This window comes from Ambystoma mexicanum, chromosome 5p, assembly GCF_040938575.1.
Source record: "Ambystoma mexicanum isolate Mex_15411 chromosome 5p, UKY_AmexF1_1, whole genome shotgun sequence".
Classification (NCBI taxonomy): domain Eukaryota; kingdom Metazoa; phylum Chordata; class Amphibia; order Caudata; family Ambystomatidae; genus Ambystoma; species Ambystoma mexicanum.
The window spans coordinates 106,502,781-106,529,518 of NC_090930.1; the positions used below are offsets into that span (position 1 = coordinate 106,502,781).

General features: G+C 47.5%; 1 protein-coding gene across 3 annotated transcripts in view; it reads right to left on the bottom strand.

The window, feature by feature from the left end:
- Positions 1 to 26,738, bottom strand: part of LOC138480767 (heat shock factor protein 3-like) — a 417,702-nt gene that overhangs the window by 164,038 nt on the left and 226,926 nt on the right. For all 3 annotated transcript variants that reach the window (XM_069612513.1, XM_069612512.1, XM_069612511.1), the window contains exons 7-8: positions 23,269 to 23,350; positions 6,309 to 6,445 (exon numbers count right to left, since the gene is read on the bottom strand). In XM_069612513.1, coding sequence (XP_069468614.1) covers positions 6,309 to 6,445; positions 23,269 to 23,350 — 219 coding nt within the window. The remainder of the gene's footprint in view (positions 1 to 6,308; positions 6,446 to 23,268; positions 23,351 to 26,738) is intronic.

Consider the following 26,738-nt stretch of genomic DNA (forward strand, 5'->3'; position numbering starts at 1 on the left):
GGATATTACCATCTCACCCGAATATTCCTGTAGGGCTACCCTGAGAGTCGATGAAAAACACCAGCAAGGCATTAGCATGAGGCATGCTTTAAAGAGGAGCAACCCTTGCAGAGCGCACATTCCAAAAAATGCCCATACTGGAAAACCAACCCTCAGTCAAAGGAGGCCTCAGACCTCCTTTCCAGAGCAGTCCAATCCTGGAAATATTTCAAAAGAGGAGGAATCTGTGGGGTGAGTAGAGGAAGAACTAGTTACTCTTACCTTGTAACGTTCTTTCGATGGGATGTTCCTCCGACGTATTCCTTATCTTAGATATAAATCCTTCAGCTTTGCTGGCCTCGGAAAATTTTTTCGCCAGAGGGCGCTGCGCGTCGATGATCGCCGAGTCGATGACCCTCGACGGCCTCCGTGCCGACGTCGACGTCATCCTGCCTATAAAGGCCGCGCGCAGCGTCCGTTGCTCAGTTCCGTTTTGTAGTCCCCAGTAATGTTTTTGGATTAGACTAATCACCTTGAAGGAGCATAGGCTGCAAACCCACAGGAAGTCATACTGCGGGGATGGATGGGAGGGTCGATAAGGAATACGTCGGAGGAACATCCCATCGAAAGAACGTTACAAGGTAAGAGTAACTAGTTCTTCGAAGGGATTGTGTCCTCCGACGTATTCCTTATCTTAGATAGACTCCCATAGCAGTGGTATTGTGACTGGAGGCGGGAGTAATAAAAGTTATGTTACCCTTCCAGAATGGACAGAGTGTAACACAGCCTTGCCGAATCTAGTTTCTTGACTAGAGGAGGAATCCAGGCTATAGAATTTGGTAAATGTATGTGCGGACGACCATGTGGCAGCCGCACATATATCTCGAATTGGCACCCCTCTTTGAAGGGCTGAGGATGTTGCGATACCCCTGGTAGAATGAGCCCTTAGATTTTGAGGAGGCTCCTTTCCTGCCAATTTGTAGCATTCCAGAATGGCTAAAATAATCCATCTGGAGATGGTTTGTTTTGTTATTGGAAGGCCCAACTTATGTCCTGCATAACCTACAAAGAGTTGGTCTGCTTGTCTGATCTTAGCCAATCTGCTGATATAGAAGCTCAAGGCTCGCTTAGGGTCCAGCCTGTGCAGTCTCTCTTCCTCCTTCCCCGGATGAGGAGGAGGGTAGAAAGAAGGTAATATAATCTTCTGAGTGATGTGAAACTCCGAGACTACCTTCGGGAGGAAGTTAGGCTTCACCTGAAGAACAACTTTGTCCTTGTAAAAGATTGTATGTGGAGGTTTACACGATAAGGCTTGCAACTCGCTAACCCTTCTAGCAGATGTCAATGCTATTAGCAAAACAGTTTTGAGGGTGAGAAGCTTCAATGAACAAGAGTGTAGTGGTTCAAAAGGGGCACCCTTTAGGAAGTTTAAAATTAGGTTTAAATCCCATAAGGGAACTTGAAAAGGTTTCGGGGGATAAACATTAGTTAATCCTTTTAGGTATTGTATTACCAATGGAATTTTGAAGTATGAAGGCTCCTCTGCAGTGCGCTTAAAGATTGATAGCGCTGCGAGATAGCCCTTAATTGTGCCAACCTGTAGGCCTGAATTAGCCAGGTAAAGTAAGAATGACAACACCATAGGTGTACCACAAGAAAAGGGTTCAATATTCTTTTCTCTGCACCAGCTGCAAAATTTGTTCCAACGGCAGCGGTATAGAGTTTTAGTTGCCGGCCTTCTGGCCGAAAGCAACACCTCCATAACATCATCCGGAAGGTCCCAATCCTTGTACCTCAACCTTTCAGACACCAAGCGTGAAGGTTGAGGGTCTTGATGGCTGGATGGAGAACCTGACCTTCCTTCTGCGAGAGAAGATCCTCTCTGTATGGCAGTCGAATTGGAGGGCAGATGGACATGTCTAGAAGGTCCGGGTACCACGTTCTCCTGGCCCAATCCGGGGCAATTAGGATCATGGTCTTCCGAAACCTTCTCAACCTCCTGATCATTTGAGGAATGACAGGGACCGGAGGGAACGCGTACAGAAGTGGGAACTCCCAGTCCACTACGAACGCATCTCCTAGAGCTCCTCTCGGGGGAAATTCCCTTGAGCAAAATCTGTCGCACTTCCTGTTGATACTGGTGGCGAACAGATCCACTTGAGGGGTTCCCCAAAGGGCGAAGATCTCTTGAAGGACTTCCTGAGCTATCTCCCACTCGTGAGAGACTGTGCTCTGCCTGCTCAGAGCGTCCGCTGTCAAGTTCTTCTCTCCGGCTAGGTGAATTGCCGATAGAGAGATTCCTTCCTGAATTGCCCAAAACCAGAGCTGCATCGCCTCTCTGCACAGTGGTAGTGAGCCTACGCCTCCTCTTTTGTTGAGGTAGTGCATGGCCACTGTATTGTCCGTCATTATTAGGACGTTTCTTCCCCGTACAGACGGCAGAAAAGCCTTCAGCGCTAGTCTGATGGCTCTCAGCTCCAACAGGTTGATATGTAGTCTGGACTCCGATGGAGACCAACGACCGCTGATGGTCAAGTCGTTGGCGTGAGCTCCCCACCCCGTGAGTGAGGCATCCGTGACTACTGTTATCTCCGGCCATGGTTGCCAAAACATTTCTCCTTTCAGGATGTTCTCCCGACAGGCCCACCACTGAAGGTCTCGGGCTACTTTGACCGGGATCCGAAGGAGATCTGTCATCCTTCCTGAGAACTGTGACCACTGAGTTCTCAGTGCCCACTGGAGGGATCTCATTCTCAGGCGAGCCTCCGGCACGAGGAATATGCAGGATGCCATGAGGCCTAGCAACCTCAGAAAGTCGTAGGCTGGGAGATATTGGGCATTCTGAAATCTGATGACCATCTGCAGAATATCTCGAGCCCTCACCTCTGGTGGCAAGGCTTTTCCCAGGGAAGTGTCCAGGACTGCTCCAATGAATTGGAGTCTCTGTGATGGTATCATCTGTGACTTCTTTAAATTGAGGGAGAAGCCCAGCTTGTGAAGGAAGTGGCAAACATAATCTAGTTGTCTCTGAGCCTGTTCCGAAGATACAGCTCTGATCAACCAATCGTCTAGGTAAGGGTAGACATGAATCCCTTCCCTCCTTAGACTTGCAGCCACAACCGACATTAGCTTGGTAAAGACCCTCGGGGCGGAGGTTAGCCCAAATGGCAGAACTCGAAATTGATAATGAGAGCTGCCAATTGCGAACCTCAGGTATCTCCTGTGCCTGGGATGGATCGGCACATGGAAATAAGCGTCCTGGAGGTCTAGAGATACCAACCAGTCCTGAAGCTGGAGGGCCTGAAGGATCTGAGAGAGAGTCACCATCTTGAACTTGTCCTTTCGGAGGAATTTGTTCAATTCCCGTAAGTCTAAGATGGGTCTCAGTCCTCCGTCCTTCTTCGGTATTATGAAGTAGGGGGAGTACCAACCCTTGTTCCTTTCCGCTACAGGTACCAGTTCTATGGCACCTTTCTCTAGCAGGTCTAAAACCTCCTGCAAGAGGAGCGGATCTGGAAGCTTCAAAGGGTTGTTCCCCGGTGGATGACTCTGAGGGATATGTAGGAAGGGCAGGCAGTAACCTTGGGCTACTGTCTCCAGAGCCCAAGCATCTGACGTAATAGCCTGCCATTCCGTCAGATGGTGAGTTAACCTGCCCCCTACTGGTGTTCTGTGAGGGGAGACCTCAGAGTGGTTTTGAAGCGGCTGATGCAGTTGCCGAAGGTAAAGTGGCTCCTGCTCCTGCGGGTGCGGCTTTCTTTCCCCTACCCCGTCCACCACGGGTAAATCTTCCTTGGCCTCTTTGAGCCGGTCGTCCCCTGCCCCTTCCATATGAGGAATAGTAACGAAAGGACCGTCCTCTCCACGATGATCCCGAAGGACGAAAGGTATTCTGACGGATAGCAGCTCCCAATGACTTGGCTGCTGCCTTGGACGTTTGCAGTTTCTCCAAACTGTCATCCGCCTTCTTTCCAAAGAGGGTAGAACCGTCAAAGGGCATATTCAAAAGCCTGGTCTGCACGTCAGAGGCAAAACCAGACTTCCTCAACCACGCATGCCTGCGGATTGTGGTACTTGCCGCCATGGCCCTGCTGATACTGTCAGCAGAATCTAGGCCAGTTTGTAGGGTCTCGCACATCGCATCTTTACCATCCCTGATGATGTTTAAAAATGCGTCCCTTTCCTCTCCTTCTTGGAGGCAGTCAGCCGCTGATGAAGCGCACTCCCAAAGGGTGTGGCTGAACCTAGCGAGCGTACAGGTCGCGTTAATAGACTTTAACGCCATGCTACAGGCAGAAAAAACCTTCTTAGCCATGGCATCATATTTTTTGTCATCCCTATCCTGCGGAGCAGTGGGGTATGCAGATGTGCTGCCTGATGAGGTTGCAGCCTGTACAACCAAGCTCTCAGGAGTAGGGTGTTTTGACAAATATTCAGGGTCAGAACTAGCCACCCTGTATTTTGTTGACAGTTTTTTATTTACTGCCGGGATAATTTCTGGCGTTTCCCAGTTTGTCAAAATCCTTCTCTGTAGAGCAGAGTGAAATGGAACCACAGGATCCTCCTGTGGGCCCTTGTCCAGTATGTCAGTGAGATCATCCTGCTGAAAGGCAGGAGAAGGTGCAGACCAACCCATAAATTCTATGATTCTAGACATCAGAGCTCTATATGGAGTCTCCGCATGTTCTCCTGGGTCTGGTTTGATAAATTCTGCTTCAGGAGAAGTGTCCAAGCCACTAGCTTCCTGAAGTGCATCCTGAAGATTTTTTAATCTTCCTTCCTCAGAGGCGAAAGTCTCTGGCTCTGGTGATGTGGTCCTCTGTAAATCAATATCTTGGTCTGAATCCTCCCTTTCCTCAAAAATCGAGGTTAAAGGGGGATACATTGGTTTTTGGAATGGTATAAACCCCATTTCCAATGCAGAAGGAGCCATCATCACAGGCCTTGAAAACGTCGATGTCGTCGACACCGACGTGAAAGTACTCGAAGGCGCCGTGAAAAGCGTCGAGAAATGTGTACTAGGCCTCGAAGAACTCGAAAGGATCGGAGTCTTGCTCGAGAACGACGTCGACGTTCTCGGCGTCGAGTCGGAGGTCTTTTGTCTAACCGTTGGCTGTGGAGTAGCCGTGGTTCTTTCCTTCACCGGCGTCGATATCGGCGTCGACGTCGGCGTCGACTCGATCGACTGATGCGCCGATGAATCCTTCGACAACGGCGTCGATGGCGCCGACCTCTGTTTCGAAGGAGTTTTCGACGATGGCGTCGATGATGCTTTATCTCCCGATGGCTCGAGGCGCTTTCGGGTTGACTTTTCCGCCGGGTACTGCGACTCGCGGCGTTTAGATTTTTTGGGTTTTTTACCCGGGGTATCACCCTCAGCTGTCTTCGAGGGGGACGAGGCCGCTTTCTCGAAGACGCTTAGCATCTTTTTCCTGAATTCCTCCCACTCAGCTTGCGAGCTGCGTTTTGTGGGGCAATGAACTCTCTCAGGAGAACTCGACGAAGATGACGAAGGGGATCTCCTACGTCTCTTCTTCGAGTGTCTCGATGTCGACGAGTGGTGGGAGCCACTTCGTGATCTAGATCGAGAGTGTTTTTTATGGTGAGGAGACGAACGTCTCGACTCTACCGAAGAAGCTTTCGAGGAAGTTAAAGTTGACCTACCTCTCTCGAGCTTCCCCCTACGCTCCTTCAAGGCTTTCGCCGTCATGGAAAGGCATTCCTCACACTCCGAACTCTGGTGCGTGATTCCCAGACACCACAAACAGACCCTGTGAGGGTCCGTCAACGACATTTTCTTCCCGCAGTCTCGGCACTTTTTGAAACCGGACCGAGGGGTCGTCGGGTCGGAGGAGGATGCCATCGATATCGAGGTAAATAGTAGTTATTATATACGTTATCTTGACGAGAACTGAGCAACGGTGTTCCGAGGCACAACGAAGCGCGGAAAAACGGAACTGAGCAACGGACGCTGCGCGCGGCCTTTATAGGCAGGATGACGTCGACGTCGGCACGGAGGCCGTCGAGGGTCATCGACTCGGCGATCATCGACGCGCAGCGCCCTCTGGCGAAAAAATTTTCCGAGGCCAGCAAAGCTGAAGGATTTATATCTAAGATAAGGAATACGTCGGAGGACACAATCCCTTCGAAGGCATTAAACAGAAATATTTGGTAGTTCCAGATCAGTTGAAATCTCCTACCTGCTAAGCATACAACATCCTGCATATCAGAATTGATTCCTAAAACATTAAAAACATAGTGCACAGTAACATTTAAGAACTTTGCAACTGCAATACAAAACGTATGTATGTTTGGATGGCAATTCTTACTCATTAGTGGTACAGGCCTCTGCCGTCATCGCAGGTGAGAGCACTATCCGAATGGGACTTTGTGCAGAATCTGTAATATCTTGAATAAAAACACCATCCTCTTCTCGCCCACTTTCATGGTGTTCACCGAGCTCTAGCTGCAAATATTGACAAATAAAACGAACACTCAAAAAGGTATCAAGCATACATTGCAAAGGAAAAGCTATTTAGGTGTAAAAACAGTTCCTCCGATAGATTGTTCACTCTAGATTCAAAAGCAAAAAATAACTCAGTTGGAAAATCAGATTGCAGACACAATATTATAATGCCCTTCAACATTTCTTTTTTTAATTGCAATAAATAGTTGCAATTTAGGAGTCCGACCATATAAACATATTCACAGCATGCATAAAGTCAATTTTGAAGTGCATATTAGACACCAATGCCATAAATTCAAAACAAGGTAGTGAAGGATGCTTATGAATATGTGGGGGTGTTACTAATCAGGTGCAGGGATGTGAGCAGGTGTCGTTGGTGTGACTGATGCTTCCCCCTTGGGATGCTCGCCAGTTAACCAGCTTACTGATAGTTCCTTTCCTTTGCATAGTTCCCAGTCGCCCTATGCTTCTGAGCGTTTTGTTTACATGTAAGCTGGGTGCCCAGCTCTTGCTTTGACAAGCCATACACTTTCCTGAGCTCTAATGAGACTGAAGCATAGATCAGGAGTGGCTCTTGTTTATCCGGGTGAGCCTGGATGGTGTTTTGCCAATCCAAAAAGGTGTAATACTGTGCCTGCAATGCTAAATGTTGTAATATTCTGTCTTGGCATGGATCGTATTTTGCTAATCCAATGTTAAAACATGTTGCCAGCATGCTGGCATGTGAGCGAGCAAAGTAGGGTGTCGTTATGACTGATGTGCCCCACTTGGGACGCTCAGCCTTACTTTCCTTTTTGTGTATTTTCCTTAAGTAAATATCAGGCCCAAATAAACAGTTCAAATCGAGCATACCGAAGATCAAATAAAGATTTTCGCATTTAGATTATAAAGCATTACTTATCATTGGAATAGGATAGATACATTAAAATGAATAGTATACAATATAGGTAAGCCTTTTATTGTTTAAAACATATTTGAATTTTAAAATAAATAGGTAGAACCAACAAGGTAATAAGAGCACTGCCTCTTTATTGGTAGAGCGCTCATGGCACAACTAAACCGCTTCTTTGAGCGCTGGATGATTCCAGCATAGGGCCCTTCCAAAGAGACCTATCAGACTGATGGGCTTAGAGTTTTGCCATGAAAGGAGGAGAGTCTTCACTTACGGAAAGTTATTTCAGAGGCAATGAGACATTACAGCAAATAGCTAGGCCCCTCTTTTCATGCATGCCATTTTGGGGATTAGCAGGTGGTTGGCCTGTGTGGAGCATACAGTTCTCAGAGGCCTGTATTGTGAATCTTGTCTGCAGGTAGTATGGCACAGAGCTTTCCAAGCATTCATATGGAGGTCACATTTTTGTTATGTTATTGTGGTTTTAATACATCGTAACTTTCATCGTTAGGCATCTTAATTGAATGCAGGATACAGCTGATATAGAGTCCACACCTGATCAGATTAGAAATATTAGAAATACATATTTTGAGTAGTTTCCTGAATTAAAGAGTAAGTTATTTTCTCTGCAAATGAGGGAGAATATTTACTTCGACAGACAGAGGTTGAGTTGGGCCATTGTAAGCTTTTGAACACAAAAGACATGTTTTCGAAAAAAATACGCTTTTTGACTTGGAGCCATTGCGAAGAGCTCAAGCCTGGGGTAATATGTTTGTCTCTTCTTAATTTTAATAAAGTTCTGGCTGCTGAATTTTGAAGTATACTTGATCAAAAAACCCTTTTCTGTTACCAGGGGGCTTGTGAGTGGAGGGAAAACGAAGGGTATAAACCAGACAGGGACGCACAAACTACCCCGCCTTTGCACACAATTGGGGGTCAGACCTAGAGTTAACACACCAGAACTGCTGTTCATTAATCAGCAGCTTCATCGGGTCAGGGTATCTAAAAAATGTATTCAAAAACATGTACAATCACTGCAGGTTACGGAGAAAGCACATAGGTACAAAACAATCTACGCAAAATACAAAAGATACACAGGTACAAAGTACAATGCTTCATGCGAACACAAATTGCAAAGAATACACAGGGAGACGCTACAATGCTTCATGCGAACACTAATGGTGCATAGACAAATTTATAGTGACGTTAGTAGTAAAGTGACAAAGCGATTGATGCCTTCTTAGCATCCGTCCCTTGTATAGTTGGGACCCTTTTAGCCCTCTTCAGGACACAGGTATTAGCAATATATGAACGTCCAGTCTCTCATTGGGGGACTCATCTTCCACCAAAAGCTGTGAAACCAATATGACAAAATACACAATGATTAAAACCCGACCACTATCACAGGGATCTTATGGATATTTTGACCACACTTGTGATTACCCACCTATCATCGCTTCTGTGTGTACAAGGCTGGTTAATGGTTTGTCTATCAAAAATTCAAACAGGGTTGCTAGAAAGAATGGAGAGAGGTGAAATTGTCCACAAATCATCCAGCATATATATTTTCTAAATTATGCTAGCATTCCACATTCGTGAAGCCAGAGAGTCTAGGTGTAGGGCATGAGTGAAACCAATAGTTGTCCCCGAAAAGACAACTACTGGCAGTTTGAATGGTGCAGATCTTTACCATTCGTGGGCTTGAACGTGATCCATGCTGGATTTTGGATAAGAGGAGGAATCCTGCAGCCATTTCGTCAGATCAGCTTTGGTGCCAAGAATCCTGTTTAGAAGAGCAGCCAACTGAAGATCCGAAGAAGACTCCTGAAGAGGCCTGGCATCCATTCCTGCATCTGGCCCGATGACGCCCTGTTCGGGTGCCTGATCTGCAAAGACCCTGTGCGGTGCTTCTATCCCTGGACTGGTGGGACTAACCAGTCTCAAAGAGTTCAAGGGTTCAGCCGTCCTGAGCCTTAGGATGTGTCCCTGGACCACCCGGTGGACTGACCAGCTCTCCAACGGGCTACCTTACTAGAACCGTTGCGTTGCACGTTTGTAGCTGCTACTGCAAGGGTCACCAGCTAGCAGTGTAAATCATCTGCCAGCCAGAATTCAGCTCCCAGCTTCAAGGGATCCTTCTCTGGAAGGTCTTCTTCAACTGTGACTGGAAGGATGTCCGCCGTTGTTTGTGTGAGGTGGCCAATGCTGGAAATCATCTTTACCCGTCCTGTGAAGTGTTCTGTAGAGGTCTGCATCAGTGCTTTCTGCATATCTCCATCGCAAAGGGTTGCACTCTGTTCCAGGACTTGAACAGAAGAATCCTTACACCTGCAACTCGTGGGCACCTCTCAATGGAACCAAGGGTGGGAAAACCAACCTCCAGCGACCCCCAGAGGCTACATTCAATAATCTGAGAAAATTGGACTCAAGGAGGAAGCAAACGCAAAGCATTTGTCTCCCCCTGTCCTACTTCCGATAACAGTGAGAACAAGTCTCCTTGTATCCTTCCACTCCACTGCTTTTCACATTAGCCTCTTGTCTTTGTCTTTATTGTCTCTGCGCTGCCCTTTGGTTGTGCGCTGTTCCTTTCTTGGTGCCTTTAATTTGCATGCACTGCTGCTTCTTTGCGCGCTTGCTAGCCCTTGACCCTGCTTGTTATATGCTGCTTAACAAGCCATTGCCTTTATTGTCGCTGCGCTACACTCTGGTTGTGCGCTGTTCCCTTCTTGGTGCTTTTAATTTGTATGCACTGCTGTTCCTTTGCGCACTTGCTAGCCCTTGAAACTGCTTGGTATCTGCTGCTTAACAAGCTTACTGTGCAAGTTCACCGTCTTTTTTCCCTTTCTCTTTTATAGGTGGCAGGCCGCAGCCGAGTGGTGAGCGGTTTCTCTTTTATCGGTTCAAGGCTGGAGCCGAGATCCCTAGAGCTGGGGGAGCCGGAGCTTCTGAAGGACAGATCCGGGGCCAGAGCTGGTGAAGCCAGGAGCTGCTAAGGGACAGATACAGCGCTGGGACCTGAGCGGGACAAATGCGGCACCGGAATCATAGGAAATGCTGGAGAAAGAGATGCATGACACGGTAAGTGATCTGTGCCTTTTTGTTTCCTTGATGCGATCTATTGTAATCTGCGTTTTCTGTCTTCTCATGACCGGGTTGCTGAAAGCTGGAGCCTGTGGTAAACGACACACTGCTGCAAGCAGAGCAAGGAGGGAAGCATGGGTGTGGTTTAGTCACCCACCCATGCCACCCATGCAAACTAGACTGCAGACCTGCGAAAAGATTAGTGGCCCTGCTGTCGGCCATCTTAGTAGTGAATCCGGATAGGCATACAGGGCGGCCATCTTGGAGGGACAGTCCATACAATGTTCAGGGCCCAACCTATGGCCATGAGGAGTGGCAGGCATGCAATAGTGAGGTCCAGCCTTCCCTTTTCTTGGCCGCAGGTGTATTGTGGATGTGAGTATGTGATCATGACAGTAACCATCACCAAGGCGCCATCTAAGGGGCGACTGCCAGGGCCTGGTCTCGTTGGATAGTTCTGATAAAACCTATCCACAAACCGTGGTGCATAAACATTAGTGGCGGGTTCACATGTGCAATCCTGTACCCCATACCCCTTCCAATCTATCAGATAATGCAGGGTGCGTCCCACCAGTTTAGGGTAGAGGATATCTTAGACCTCGTATTCTGGCTCGCCGTCGACCAATACTGGAGCTGGAGGTGTTACACTGACAAGTGTACCTGGCTGGGCGGGTTTGGGCAGTGAGATCTGGAACACAGGATTTATGCGCATGGTGGGTGGCAATGCGAGCTTCATAGCTATGGGGTTGATTACTGCGGATATCGTGTAAGGGCCCAGAAAATTAGGGTGGAATTTTCTAGGTTCCTTTAATTGAATGTGTCTGGTGGCTAACTATACTTATCTCCCACCTCATACCTGGGGGAATTCTTTCGGTTGCGGTCTGCAAACACTTTATGGGCTTCTGTGGCAGCTAGCAAATGTACCGTGGCTTGTTTTAAGGTTTAGTTGATGGTGTCATGTAATTCAGTGACTGCTGGCATTTCCAGTGTTTCTGGAGGGTCATAAACAGAGGTGCGGGTATGTCGGCCATGTAATACATAGAATGGGCTGTACCCTGTGGAAGCATGTACTGCTTTGTTATATCCATAAACAGCTATCCATAAAAGATCAACCCATTTCTGGTCGGTCTGGGGAAGCATACAACAGAGATACTGCTCTAATATTTGGTTAGTTCTTTCAGTTTGTCTGTCTGCTTGAGGTTGGTGGCTGGTGGACAAACGTACTTTGATTTGTGCCAAGCTACAACATCTTTTCCAGAATTGGGCCACAAATTGGCTGCCCCGATCCAAAATTACCACAGAAGGGAAGCCGTGTAGCTTGATGACCTGTTTTAGGAAGCTCTTGGCCAATTCGCTCGCATTTGGGAGTCCTTTGATTGCTATGAAATGGGCCATTTTAGAGAAAAGGCCTACTACAACTAGTATGGTGTTATATCCGTCACACGGTAGTAGGTCAGTGATGAAGTCTAATGACACAGTACGCTATGGAGCTGGGGGCATGGGCAATAGTTGAAGAAGACCTTGAGGTTTCTGTTTCTGCATCTTGTTCTGTGCACATATACTGCAAGTATTGCAGGTTCCGGTAGTCAGTGATTACTGTCATAGGATGCCTTGGTCCCAACAAGCGATGCCTCCATTCGTTGAAGGCCGTCTTGATTGCCAGAAGTTCTTTATAATTCAACTCTGCAGGCGAGAATTCATTTTTGGCCAGATGGCCACTGGATGTAATTGACCTGGTTTTTCTGGGACAAGACGGGCCCCATAGCCACATTCGATGCATCGGTCTCCACAACATACAGAAGGTCTGACTTTGGATGCTGCAGGCTGGTTTCTGTGGTTAAGTTTTGTTTCAATGCAAGGAATGCCTGCTCTGCTTCTAAGGATCAATTGAATTTCTTGTTCTTACGGAGCAACGTGGTGATGGGATGTACAAGGTGAGAAAAACTGGGAATGAAGTGGCGATAAACATTTGCGAATCCTAAAAAACCTTTGGAAGGCCTTTACTGAGGTGGGTGAAGGCCAATTGAGGATTGTGTCGTCCTTGTGATTATCCATACGGATGTCTCACAGAGTCAATACAAAACCCAAGAATTCAACTTCAGAGACATGGAAGTCACACTTCTCCAATTTGCCATACAGTTTACGCTGGCATAGTTTCTCTAGCACTGCTCGCACATGATGTACATGGTCTTGAAGTGTGACAGAATAGATTAGGATATCGTCGATGTAGACAATCGCATACACGTCCAAGAGCTCAAGCAGGACATCATTCATGAAATACTGGAAAGCTGCTGATGCATTGCATAGTCCAAATGGCATCACCTCGTATTCATAGAGCCCATATTTGGTGTGGAAGGTGGCCCTCCATTCATCCCTGCTTTTGACGTGCGCCAGGTGATATGCCCCTCTAAGGTCCAATTTGTTGTAAATGCAGGCATCCTTCGCTTGATCCAAGAGCACAAGTATGAGCGGCAGAGGATAGCGGTTCTTTACCATGATCTGGTTCTGAGACCGATAATCGATGCAGGTTCTTAGGTCCCCCTCCTTCTTAGATACAAAGAAGAGGGGAGATGCTGCCGGAGACTTGGACGGGCAAATTAACCAGTTGGCTAAGTATTGGTCTAGGTAGCTCTTGAGATGGGCACTTTCTTGTTCAGTCATTGCATAAATGCAACTGCAGGGTACTTGTGAATTGAGGATAAGGTCAATCTGACAGTCATAAGGCCGATGTGGAGGGAGCGTGTTTGCCTGTTCCTTATGAAACACGTCCTTGAGTATTCTGGTGGTAACATTCCCATGATGACTAGAGTAGAGCTTGTCTTGCTTCTTGTGGACACTACTGGATGACTGGGTTCAATGGAAGTTGTGCCCTCGCGGTAACACGTATGCACACACTTCTCAGAAAAGGTAAAGGTCCTGGCGCACCAATCAATGCTGGGGTTGTGGGACTCCAGCCAGGGCATCCCCAAAATGATCTGAAACTGCGCAGCACCAATCAGATCGAAAGAGATTCTTTCAAGATGTCTGTAATGACAGAGTAGCACAACTTCCTCTGTGCATTGAGTCATTGGGCCCGACGATAACTGTGTGCCATCCACAGCGGTGATCTTATCCGCTGTAGGCTTCAGCCGCAAAGGAATCCCAATTCTGCCGGCAATGTTGTGGTCCATATAATTGTCCACAGCCCCGCAATCCACGTATGCCTCCAAGGCATGTATCCGTGTAGGTTGCTGGTGGCAAATGAGCACCATGGGTAAAATTAGATGTGAGGACATAGATGCCTTTTCCTTGCTCGACAAGAAGGCCTCTACTCTTGTTGGGCAGTGGAGTTTTCCGTGTGGAGTTCAGCACCACCCTTGTCCATAGCTCCCACTGTCTTCCTTGGTGGTTTCACCGGACAATCTTGCAGAAAGTGGCCCGCCTTGCCACAATACAAACACAGTTGTTGCTGCCGTCTGTTCTCCCTTTCGTCCTTAGTGAGCAGGCCTCGAATACCCCCTAACTGCATGGGCTAAGGATGGTTCTCCAAGTAGTGTACAAGGCTCTCTTTGGACGGATGCATAAGGATCGCCCCTCAAAACAGACACGATCAGCTCTTCAGTCTTGTAAATCAGTGATCTAGCTGTAAAACCCGGTCTATATACTCTGCACACCCTTCAGGTGGGTTGCCTACCTGGGCCAAGACGGCCTTCAGCTTCCACCGGAGCCCTCGATAAAATAACGTAGTTCGCTTTTCGTCCGGTATGGTTGGATTCAGCTACCAGTCGGGTGAAGGTGGCCACGTAAGACAGGAGATCCTGATTATCCTGGCGTAGGGACATCAGTTCATTACCAAGAGTCTGCCCCTGAGTTCTACGGGCTAAAAGTCATTCTAGCTCTTGCTGAAACCCTTGGTAATTACGCAAAACGGGGTCAACACGTTTTACCAGTGGAATTGACCAGTTGGCTGCAGGTATGATAGGATAAACGCCACCTTGGATTGATCGGTGGGAAAGGGTCCAGGCTTGCAGAGGAAATCGAGCCTGCATGGATTCATGAAAACAGCAAATTTATGAGGGTCCCTGGTAAATCGCTCTGGGGTTTCTAATGGACTGCCCCTGGCACTACTACTTCGGGATCGGGATGATAGCTCATGGGCAACGCGCTCATCTTGGAAGCAAGACGATGCGGCACAACACAGATTCGATTGCCGGGTCCGTGCTTAGAAACGTCTGGGTATTAATTGCATAATAAATAACCCATTACTATTACAATTACTTGGACCGGGGCTGCAGGGACGGCAGAGGGAACCGAGGGAACCGTGCTGGGTAGTGGGGCTTGCCCTGCTTGTGCCTGTAGAATCTGTCATGCTAACTCCTCTGTGTGGTCCTTATTTATCACCAGGCCCCACCGTTAAGGCATTTGTCTTACGCCGGGCCGCGTGAACTTAGCCCTGAACTCGCCTAGGAGCTGAGCTAGCTGGTACATTTCAGAGGAGTGCATGGCGCTCAGGCAGAGCTGTCACGTGGGCTTTGCGTTCTGTAACGCTTACCCTGGACTCTGCGGGAGCGCCTGGACTCTCTGATGAAAGTTCCTTGCCTCTTTTGCCGCCCCACACGCGTGTAGCGCTAAAAGTGAACATCATCCAAGTGTGGGGTGGAAGGAGCAGGAGTATCGTGCAGGTGCAGAGGTCCGGCAACCCAAGGATACTGGGTTTGTGCAGGATTTGGGGCTTCTTCCTAAAAACAAAACACTTCTGTCATGCTCCTGTGTAATGCTCCCTGCCTATCACCCCCTACGAGGGAAGGCTGGACTCACCTGTTGATTTTCACAGGGGTGCTTGGTTCCTATTCTTCATCCATGCCAGTTGCTTCAGGGACTCTGCCCAGACAGGCTGTGGCTTGTCGGATGAGGGTTGGATAATGTCTGCTTTTCACTTTAGCCTCTTGTCTTTTTCTTTATTGTCTCTGTGCTGCACTTTGGTTGTGCCCTGTTCCTTTCTTGGTGCCTTTAATTTGCATGCACTGCTGCTTCTTTGCACGTGTGCTAGCCCTTGAACCTGCTTGGTATCTGCTGCTTAACAAGTATTTGCCTTTATTGTCTCTGTGCTTCACTATGGTTGTGTGCTGCTCCCTTATTGGTGCTTTTAATTTGCATGCACTGCTTTCCTTTGCGCGCTTGCTTGCCCTTGAAACTGTTTGTTATCTCCTGCTTAACAAGCTTTCTGTGCAAGTTCACCGTCTTTTTCTCTTTCTCTTTTATAGGTGCCTGGCCGGAGCAGCTGAAGGACGGATGCGGCATTGGGACCGGATGTGATGAAGCAGGGAGCTGCTAAGGGACAGATGCAGCGCTTTGACCGGAGCGGGACAAATGCATCACCGGAATCACAGGAAATGCTGGAGAAAGTGATGCGTGACACGTTAAGTGATCTGTGCCTTTGTTGTTTGTTTCCTTGATGCGATCTGTTGTGATCTGCAATTTCTTTCTCCCCAGGACCGAGTTGCTGGAGCCTGCGGTAAATGGCACGCTGCTGCAAACAGAGTAACACAAAGCGTGGAGGAAAGCGTGGGTGTGGTTTAAACAGTCACCCACCCATGCACACTAGACTGCACACCTGTAAAAGGATTAGTGGCCCTGCTGTCGGCCATTTTAGTAGTGAATCTGGATAGACATACAGGGTGGCCATCTTGGAGGGACAGGGCATACAATGTTCAGGGCCCAACCTATGGCGATGAGGAGCGCCAGGCGTGCAATAGTGAGGTCCAGCCTTCCCTTTTCTTGGCCCCAGGTGTAGTGTAGATGTTGGCACCCATCCAGTATTTTGTATACATTCCTGTCTAAATTGAATTATTGTGTGATTCACTGTGTGGACTCATTGTGGAACCCTGACCCCACTCGCAGACTCATCAGAATAGCCTTGACTGCTCCAACTATAACTAAGTGGCCTCCTAAAATCTGTCCACCAGGCCAGATTCTAGAAATACATCTTATCGGTCAGATTCATGGTCAATCAGGGCTATTTATGTCCACATTTTGTGCGTTTATTTAAAGGAGTATAAATGTTGCAGGGGTCTTGGTTTTATGGGTGGAGGATGCAGCATATTTGGTCAAATGTGATCTGCTGTCAAGGCTTTGCTGCCAGGAAGGGACAGGGGTAGCGGTAAGGTACAGAGTACATACACACAAATGGAAGGTCAATAGATAATTGAAAATGTACTCTTTATACAATGGTTTGTAAAAGGAATAAGTACAATAAAAGGAACATGTACAATATAGGTAGGTACTCAAAAATGGGAAAGAGAAATAAGATACAGTAAAGTACTCCTGCCCTCTCCCGTGGGATAAGAAACTCTAAACATGAATTGAAATGATTTTTTACAGGTAAGTTAAATGGCCCACAGATACTTTAGGAAAGTTTTGATTATTTGAAAAGCCATTGAAACCAGGATGACAAAGTCAATAGGCATCTCCCGATTACAGGGATAACAGGAAAAGGGCTACCAAATTCCAAGAGTAGCAGCAGAAAAGACACCTTTGGGAGGATTTGATCAAGGGATCCCAGTAGGGGAGATGCAGCCCAACAGTTGTTGCAGAACAAGCCCAGCAAGCAAGATGGCAGAGGTGGTGCCACAAGTCAACGCACACAGTCATAGTTGTGGTACCCAGAAATAGTTTGAGCACAGGCAACAGGACTGCAAGCAGAAGCCCTGACAATAGATGCATGGGATGGAGCACGACTTGAGGACAGCAGCAACATCCTCATTATCAGGTCTCAAGTAGCAAACAGCAGCTTTCACTTCTGCGGCTGATGCACATGACCCAGGAGCTTTATGGGGACACACAAAGGCAGGTGGAAGAGAATCACACAATGCTGGTCAGAATAAGGGAAGGGATCCCCCAGGACAGGTTCCCTTTGGTTAGGAAGGATCACAGCTTCCCCTTCAAGGGGTTGACTGGGAACCTGTTCAGACAGAGCTTCCAGCAAGGATCCTCCGCTACTCATTTGCTGTTCCAGGTAGTAAACTTGTGAATGGTGTGGTCTGCGTTATAAACAGGGTTTGAGTTGACCCCACTTCCTCTGTCAAACCACAGCTGTTGCACCTTTCAAATATTTAGCAGCCTCCCTATCAGTTAATACCAGCTGCACGATTTTTCACAGGCAAACACAAAAGGATGTGAATTGAACTGCCACCCAGATCAAATCATATTCCATTCATCCAGGGAGTCTGTGAGCTCCGACTCAGAGCTCATGTAGCAAAATAAAAAGGGGCAGTCCAGCCCGTACTGTTAGGTCACATCCCTTCTGCACGAGACCACAAGCATCCCCAAACATGTTTCGGCCTAGTTGGGCCTCATCAGTGAGGAGTACCTGTAGTCTCTAGGCGCAGCAGATCAGGCACGGGACCCACGTCTGGGCATACCCGCCCCACTTGGGATGACTATAGCAAAACAAAAGGAGTGATAGCTGGAAATGTTTAGAATTAATCTTAACCTCTGGCATTGCTCTGGGCAACTCCCCGGACCATCATTCTTCGCCTGCCAAGCCATTTCAAAAGAGGAAAGACCATATGCAAATAAGGCTTGGTCCCACCCCGAAAGGGTGAGCACAGCCAGTACTGATTGGTCACATCCCTTCTGCGCGAGACCACAAGAATCCCCAAACATGTTTCGGTCTAGGGCCTCATCAGTGAGGAGTAGCTTGGGTCAGAGCTCATGTAAACAGAACAGCCAAAGTGGATGTTCCCACCCTGAAACACGACCAAGGAAAACCAACAATACAATGGCCTGCTCGCAGCAATTAAAAAGAAAACAGGTAGCCATGTTACTCCTGCTAAACAAGCAAGTGTCTACCACTGTGATATAATGGCTACAACGCGACTAGCCGTTCTCAGAGGTACATCATAGGAGTGCCAGCCCATTAATGGAACTGATCATATGATGGTCAAAGTAGAGGGAAACAAAGCCTGTACTTTCTGCACCGAAACCACTGGATGGTGGAATACACACGTTAATCTAAGTCATAATCAATTACACTGCAAACATTAATATACCTATGTGTGGCCATTCCTTATAATGGGTTTCTCTGTTCTTAGCAACACTGCTGCCATCCCAAGAGCCAGTCTTGACAGTGGTTTTAGTGAGATACCAATCGAGGAGGCTGTAAGAAAGAGATATGGCCTAAGTGATGGACATGGCATGAAGAGTGCTGGCCTGACCTTAAGGGGAGCAGGTTGTATTTTGGGTTACGCATTATGGTTGCATAGTGTCTTGTTTGCATCCAGTATGCATCTTGTAAATCAATCTCTCTGGCACGGTTTAGAAATCGCTGTCTGTAAATAGATTTCCCTCACTCAGTATAGAAACAATTACATAAGTGACAATCACCCTAATTCTGTAAATAAATCTCTTGAAAAAGAAAGGGGGCCAAAATAATCACAGGTATCCGCTCATCTCTGCTTTGCATAAAACCAAAGAGCATTCTAGGAACATAAGAATGAGCACATAATTCTATATTTGACAAATATGTGTGAAAGTGATCAAGCATGACGCCTTCTCAGAAAATAACCCGAGACCCAGGACCCACGTCTGGGCATACCCCTCCTTACTGATGAGGTCCAACAAGGCCGAAACATTTCTGGGGTTGCTTGTGTTTTTGTGCGGAGGGGACCTGGTCTAGCAGTTCGGGCAGAGCTGTTCCCATTGGTTGGCAGTACCCAACTGATTTGCATATGGCTGAACCCTTCTTGCAATGCTGCAGACGGACCAAAAAACAGTGGTGTGAAAGGTTGCCCAGAGCAGTGTCAGTGGTTTAGATTTATTAAAAACCTTCCACCAATCACACATTTTTGGTCAAAGGAAGCACTAACATAAAGTCACGCTCACACCAGGTTGCTGTGAAGTCCCTTCAGCAGACATGGGAAGGGGCCAGAGCTACGGTAGCCCAGAGAGAATGGTAGGTCAGAAGAGGGTGTTCACCATCATGGTTTCTGTTAGGGCTCTCTATCACATCCTGCCCCACCCCCCAAATTTCTTGCAGGTAAGACACTCTAGTGCTCATTGTCTTCAAATTAGTAATTTGGCATCATGGAGCCGTTAAGTGTTGAAATGCACATAGGCGGCTCCCCATCGCCAAATTTTCCTTCAAGTGTACGCTGCCGTGTTCCCTGAATGTTTGCACTCCGCCCTGCAAAGTGAATAAACGCTGCCTGGCATGATTACTTTTAATTGTGAGCATCACTTGCCATGGCCGCATGGCAAGCCACCCTCACAATTACAATTAAACGCTGACTGACATGCTTGCCTGTCTGGAGAGTTAATTGTACAGGTTGCCTATGTGAGCATGGCAAGCAGCATGTACAAGGAGTCCCTATGGGGTCCTCCTGCTTTATGCTGATGCACGAATACTGGGATGTCCAGCATATGCACTGGCATGAAAAGTCATGTTGTCACAAATGATGGAGCAAAAAAGGGGGTGTCTGGGAAACTCTCTACCAGCACTAACACAGCCCATTGACTTGTTCTTGAGTGGATGGCCCCTGGGAGAGTCTCAACCAAGTCTTGATGGAGCATTTGCATGGCAGAGAGGAACAGAGCAGTGGAAATGCAAGTTGAGCTCCACCTCTCCTCTCTGCCATATAAATGATAGAATATCTGGCGTGGCATGAATGGAAGGCGTTAACGCCTTACTGAAGGCTTATACGCCTTTCATAAACATTACGCCACTAAACAACATGAGCTCCTCTGGGTGTACTGTTAATTGGGTAGTTGTTGAGTGCAGGCCTAGCTACAGGAAACAATGGATCGCTTTACATGTCAGTACACAGCAAAGGAAGCCGTTCACAAGGTTTCAATGTAATGGAGTGAGGTCAAACAATGTAGGAGAGGTATGGTGAACAATTTGGCAGCAAGGTAAAACAGGGGGGAGCAGATCACCCAGTCTCAGAATAGGTAGGTAGTGAAGGCTTTGTGGACCTAGTGTAAGGGAGCCATTCCTTGAAGAGTAGGGTCTTGACCACCTTCTAAAAAGCAGACGCGAGGGAGGAAAGACTGGTGCTGATAGGGTGTTGGTTCCAGAGTCTGAGTGCACAATGAGAAAGACTGTCTTCTGGTTTGTTCTTTCGTTCCAGCTCCTGGGGAGTGCAAGTCGACAAATGTCCTTGCTTCTGGTGGATCTTAGGCCTCCAGAGATAAAAAAGCTTCCCAGGGAGGTAGCTTAGGGACTTGGCAGCGACAGCCTTGTAGATGATGCAGCAGGACTTGAAGACAATATGTACTTACAAAGGGAGATGGTACAGTTCAATGGAGCCATTTGATACGTCTTGCTGCAGAATGTATGACACATCTCAGGGATGCCAGCGTGGTCACCATAATGCCTTACAGGATGGCACTGCCATCCTTTAGGTATTTGCTGGGATGAAGGACTTAATTTTCTACAGGAGGGAAAATTGGTACCTAGCACATTGTATCTTTGAAGGGGAGTGTCAGTCAATGTAGATCCCAAAGGACTTGGCGTAGATGTTCAGCAGGGGTATGAATCCTTAAAGGGTCACAGTGGACAGCCAGGTCTGGATGTCAGGGTGTGCATGCTGTCGGTCAGCAGTAGGTATTCGGTCTTGGAGGGGTTGAGCTACAGGTAAGCACTGGATACCCAGGACTGGTTCAATGTGAGGCAGGCCTTGAGCTGATGGATGTCTTTGATGTAGAATATCTCGAGGTAGAGCTGCGCATTATCTGTCATAGGGCAAAGGGCATTTGTTGTGACAACCTGGACATTTTGCCTTTATAAGGAAAAGAAAAACGCTCCTCCTTTGAGTCATCTTTGTACTCTAGGAAGAACAAGAGGAATTTATCTAAACCTCTGTTGACGATATAGTCTATCCCAAAGTCCTCTGATCAAGAGGTGACGACAGAAGGCATCCAGGCAGAGGAGAGCTCTGTCCCCTAACCATCCCCAGGGAACAGTGGAGGATGAACTGCTATGGACTAATGCCTCTCAGCTCGCTGTAGCACTGAAACTAGGACCCTGCACTGGTGGTGAAAGAACTCGTGTAGATGCCAGACAACTTGCTGGAGTTGAAGTGCAGAAGTAAGTACATATATCTTGCCCCTTAGACTGTGTCTCACAGCAACCATAAAACCAAGGAAGTCTCTACTAACTGCATCATTCCCAGTTTAGACACCTTCAATGACGTCCAAGCTGCTGCACGGAAACCGACAGAATACTCTGACCGCAATACTTGACTGCATCCATATCTTAAAGTTTCCCTGGACGCCATCCGAGACCTGCCGAGATGACTAGAATCCCCAACTCGACACTGCTGGGGAGTCAAGAGCTTCTTCAAGCTTCTAGTCAATACCGTTGTAGCACGGCAATGTCATATCGAGCCAGCCTGTCGAAGAGGACCAATCTCTGTATCTCTTTACCCGAGGCCACAGTCTTCCAGCGCACTGACCTGACATTGCCTGCCACCCCAAGCATCTTCAAACTGATACCAGTGATGAACAGCACTGCATCGTTGGAGCGGACACTGTCCAGAGACTCTGGTTTGATGCCAAAAAGCCAGTTTGACATTGATCCCCAAAACACAAAACAGAATAATATTTGAAGAGGCTCCATTGTCCACGTTTTGGGAACATATTGACTTTTAAGCCACCTTCGTCTATCTTTTTCTTCGAAGACAAATCCTTGAACAGTGACACTGTCGCCAATCCCTGAACACTCCTGCCCACCTGAGCGCCACTGCCAATCTACCCAGAGTGTTGTTCGTTTCACAGACGTCTGTATTATAAAAGTTATTCTGACAGTTGTGCAATTTTCTATTTTGTTTGATTAAAAGTCTATAATTTTCTTAGAACCTTGACTGGGATTTTTTATATTAGAACAATTGTGGGTAGGTTGCTTGGGTTGCTATTGATATCAGCTCACAGCCCTAATGAAGATATAGCCTCCCCTCGGTCTGCGCTACCAAAAGAGGCAAAGAAGGCATACCTGTCGGGCTGTGCCTGTTTGAATGGGATCGCTGCTGGTTCAGTTGTATTGTCGGGTGTAGTGTGAGACTGATAAAACGTTATTTATCTATGTACTCCTGCAGAGCAGGAGTCCTTTCGTCCCACTTCTTACAGCTTTCAATTGCCTAGCAGGTCTAAATGGGTTTCTTTCACTGCTTGTAAATAGTCTTTAGTATACTGTTCATTCGTGCTTTTAGACTCCTAACAGTCATGCATAGGTGCAATCACTTTGGATGTTACGAGCTGGCGGACTTAGGGTTCCCTGGCAACACCCTGGCACGGTGGGTGTTTTTGGAGTAAACCAGGGCTCTGCCCCAGCCAGACTCACCCCACTTAAAGTTGAGCAAAGGAAAGCGAAGAAAGAGATTCCCTTCAGCTGGATTTGGAAAGTTAGCCCAATCTGAATCCTCCTAACACAAACAGCAGCACTAACATACTACCACATAATAGTAGATCTTCATTTGGCGGTTGGACCTCAGACTTTAATTTCAACCATCAGGGGAACAGGGAGTGCCAATAGCTGTGAGAGTGTGATCAGATAAACTACAGTCCTCTTCCCTGACTGCCAGGAGGTATTTTTATTCAGTATACATTCTGGCAGATGTTCAATTGGAAGGTGAAATGAATGGTAGGAGGGAGAACGGGGAATTTACTAGGACGAGATGATCCAGGAGAGCGTAAGGAAATTAGGTTACGATGAAAGCTGTGTATTTAGAACAGCACTTTCGTCAATTAAAGGATCACAAAGAGGAGGAAGTTTATAAGATGTCAAAGAAGCCATCCTTTAACAGAACAAATAACTTCAAAACACTGCTTACTACGCCTAATTATGCAAATTGAAAAATAAATGAAAAAACCTTACCGTTGTACCGTTTTCAACTGGAATGTGTAGATAGTGACGACTATATTTAGGAGAGTTGGGACTGGATGCATCCAACAATGGTCTGCAAGTAAACAAAAGAATGTAAGGTCTTGCCGTGTACTAGAATATCATTTCTAATACTAAATGCTTAATTCAGTGAAACATAAATAAAACTGCAGAGAGTTCATTTTAACACATAAGCAGAGCTCCCAATTCAAGCCATGCCAATCATGTAGCCTACCAGATCTTTGTTTTAGTCCAGAGTGGTAGTGTTGTTTTTCCAATCAAAACTACAGTAATATATATTATAGTGCGACCGTTCCCAAATAACACTGTTTTCGGCCTACTCCCACTGATTTTTATTCAGACTCCAAATTCCTGCGCACAGCAAAAACCACCGAATGGAAATGGATGAGGTACGAAAAACATGGGCACGAAGCGTTGATTTGCTTTACCATGCTGAAGGGCGTGGCCAGCAGAGGACCTGGATGGATAGCTCCTCGGTAAGCTCCATGATTCCATCCAGCCCTGAGGCCCATATTCCCCTCTGAGACACCGACATTCCTACAAAAGCGACCCATATAACCATGACTACCTGAGGTATCTTAAGATTCAGAAATGAGGCAGTGAAATATACCGAAAAGAAAGTTCGAGGCAGTATTAAGTCGCGATTCGCCTTTGGGGGAGGAGTGCGAGGAGGTACGCTGCAGCTATGGAAGACCGTGCTGCATTTAAGCGATGACACCCAAAACACCCTGAATGAGAAGAAAGGAGCAGAGCACCGAAAACCTAAAAGCCTACTGGGCACTCGGGTCGCATTGACATACCCGTGCCGTGTCAGAGATTGAGAGTTGTCTGCGGCTCGCTGCCCCTCTCTCCTCCTATCCACGCCGGTGAGACACCGACTGCAGCAACGTGGAAGCGGTGCATCTGGACGACCTGCGGGCAAACTCTGTGGCGGGGCTGTCGAGCGGGCGGACAGAAGAGGGGGTGCTGCTGCCGGAGACGATACGGACAAGACGGCAGCCGCAGCTGAAAACTACTCGGAGCCCAGCGAACACAGGACGAGCCTTGGAGAGGGCAGAGGCGCGGACACGGGGGAGTGCGGCGACCGCGGCGGAGGCGTTGCGGAGAGCCCTAGGCACAGGAGATATCGGGTGCACCGCGGCCCCACTCCCCGGTGCTGGAGGCAGGAGAGGGCAGTGAAGCTGAGCACGGCTGGAGGTGAGAGCGGCGCTTCGCCCGTCGATCACGGCAAGCGCCTGAGGAGCGAGATCAGCTGGAGGGGGCGGAGGATAAGGTGGCAGAAGACCCCGAGAGCTGAGGGAGACCCCCGGCTGCCACACAAGCAAAAGGCCCTACATAAAGAGGAAGAAACCCACCTTGACTAAGGAAGGAAGTGCCCTGCAAGGGTGCTGCAAGATACGCACAGAGGCGCTATATGCGAATCTGAGGCAACAGGATGCACCTAAGCAGGGCGATGTTGGAGGAGGAAGGGGTGACAAGAAATTAAACCCATGACAACTGGCAAGAGACAATAGCAGTACGCAGAGTCCCCCACTAAAGATCTGAAAGAGACCCTATACCGCAAAAAGAGAAGTGGGAACCCATAGAGCAAATGATAAGAATAAGACGGTGATCAGAGCCCTGGAAGTGCCTACGTACACATCTCACAGGCCTTACGACCATAAAGCAAGGTGGCACCAGCTCCCATGCCTCAGAACCAGTGGAGAACCCCAAAGGGCAAGGAGCCTGGAAAACTTTACTGTAACCAGGCTTCAGGTTTAAGCTAGTTCCAGATCCCTGCGTCTCCACTCCAGCAAATATGGCTAAGCAACGGAAGAAGCAGAAAGGCTCATCTTCTGGAGATATCAAGGCACTCATGCAAGCTGCAGACACCGAGAAACACAGTCTGCAGCAGATAACCGCTCAGGTACATTCTCCTACCCAAGGAGACAAACTGATACAAGAGGACCCACCTCTGCGAAGTCTGACCTGCTGGAGATGCTACAGGAGCTTAAAAAAGACATTAGAGATAGCACCTCTGATCTAGCCAAGTCAATAGCAGACCTCAATAAAGGGATCACAGGAGTAGAGAAATGGATTGATGAAGCAGAAAAAACATTGGCGGAGCAAGGACATGAACAAGATGTGCTATCCAGTAGAGTTCAGGAACTGGAGCAACAGCTGGACCGAGTCCAAAGCAAACAAGAGGACGCTGCAAATAGATTGAGGTGCAATAACATACGGATTCGAGGCATGCCTAAATCAATTCCAGACTCTGAGCTTCAATGAACAGTAATAAAGCTATTTCGATAATTATTGGGCCCGGAAGACGAGAGAAACATAATACTGGACAGGACCCACAGGGTCTACTCCACCTATGAAATCAACAGAAATTTGGCCCCAGATGTGCTAACCAGAGTACACTTTTATCAATTAAAAGAAGACATCATGAAGGCAGCTCTAGGACAGACCCCATCCGATTCCGGACAATAACCATTCAGCTCTATCAGGACCTAGCGCAAGCCACACTACTGAAGAGGAAACGGTTGCGGGTGATAACGGATTGGTTAAGAAATAAGGCAATCCAATATTGATGGATATTCCCGAATGGACTCCGCTTTGAATGGAAAGGGCAGCAATACACTATCACGAAGTAAGAAGAGTTGGAGGAACTCATGAGAGAAGTGGAAGGGAACGAAAGCACTACCGAAGGAAAGTCTTCATCGGACCACTCTAAAGAAAGCGGGTCCCGGGAGAGAGAACAATGGAAACCAGCGCGATCTCGCCCACAAAGTCGTATTAAAGAACATATGGAGACGAACCCGGCATGATGATTCCACACAAAGGGGTAAAGTGATGCTTGTAAGTTCTGAGTTTTGGGTTCCCATTACTATTTAGGAATAGAGGGCTTGAATGACGGCCCTGTAGAGGTAAAAGCCGAGAAGAGGGCAGATTAACTCCCACTAAAGGGTCACACCATTGAGGGCAGGGCAAGATGACCAGTTGTTAGGCAGAAACCTGTGCAGTTCCCTTAGGGACCACTGCAAAAGATTTAAGACTACAGGTGTTTGGCAGTAAACCCACTTGGTAGCAGTCTGTACCACACAGATTCACTTGGTAGCTGTGGCTGAGCAGTCAGACTTCCCTCAAGAAGAGTTAGGCAGTATACAGAGCTTACACAATAGGTACAGAAATAAAGTAGCACAAGCAAACACTGACCAGAGCTTGGGTGTAAAAGTATATAATTATTTATTTAACACACACTTATAAAACACACTAGCACTAAATTGGTAAGATAAGTTCAAAACACAATCACTATTATCATATGTACATCCCTGATTACTTGTTGGACAAGTCTTAGTTAACACCACTTATTTCCAGACAGAGGTGAGCGCTTAACGTTCGATGGCACTCCAACAAGTTAAATAAAAAGGGTGGGAAAAGCAGAATTACGGAAGCATACA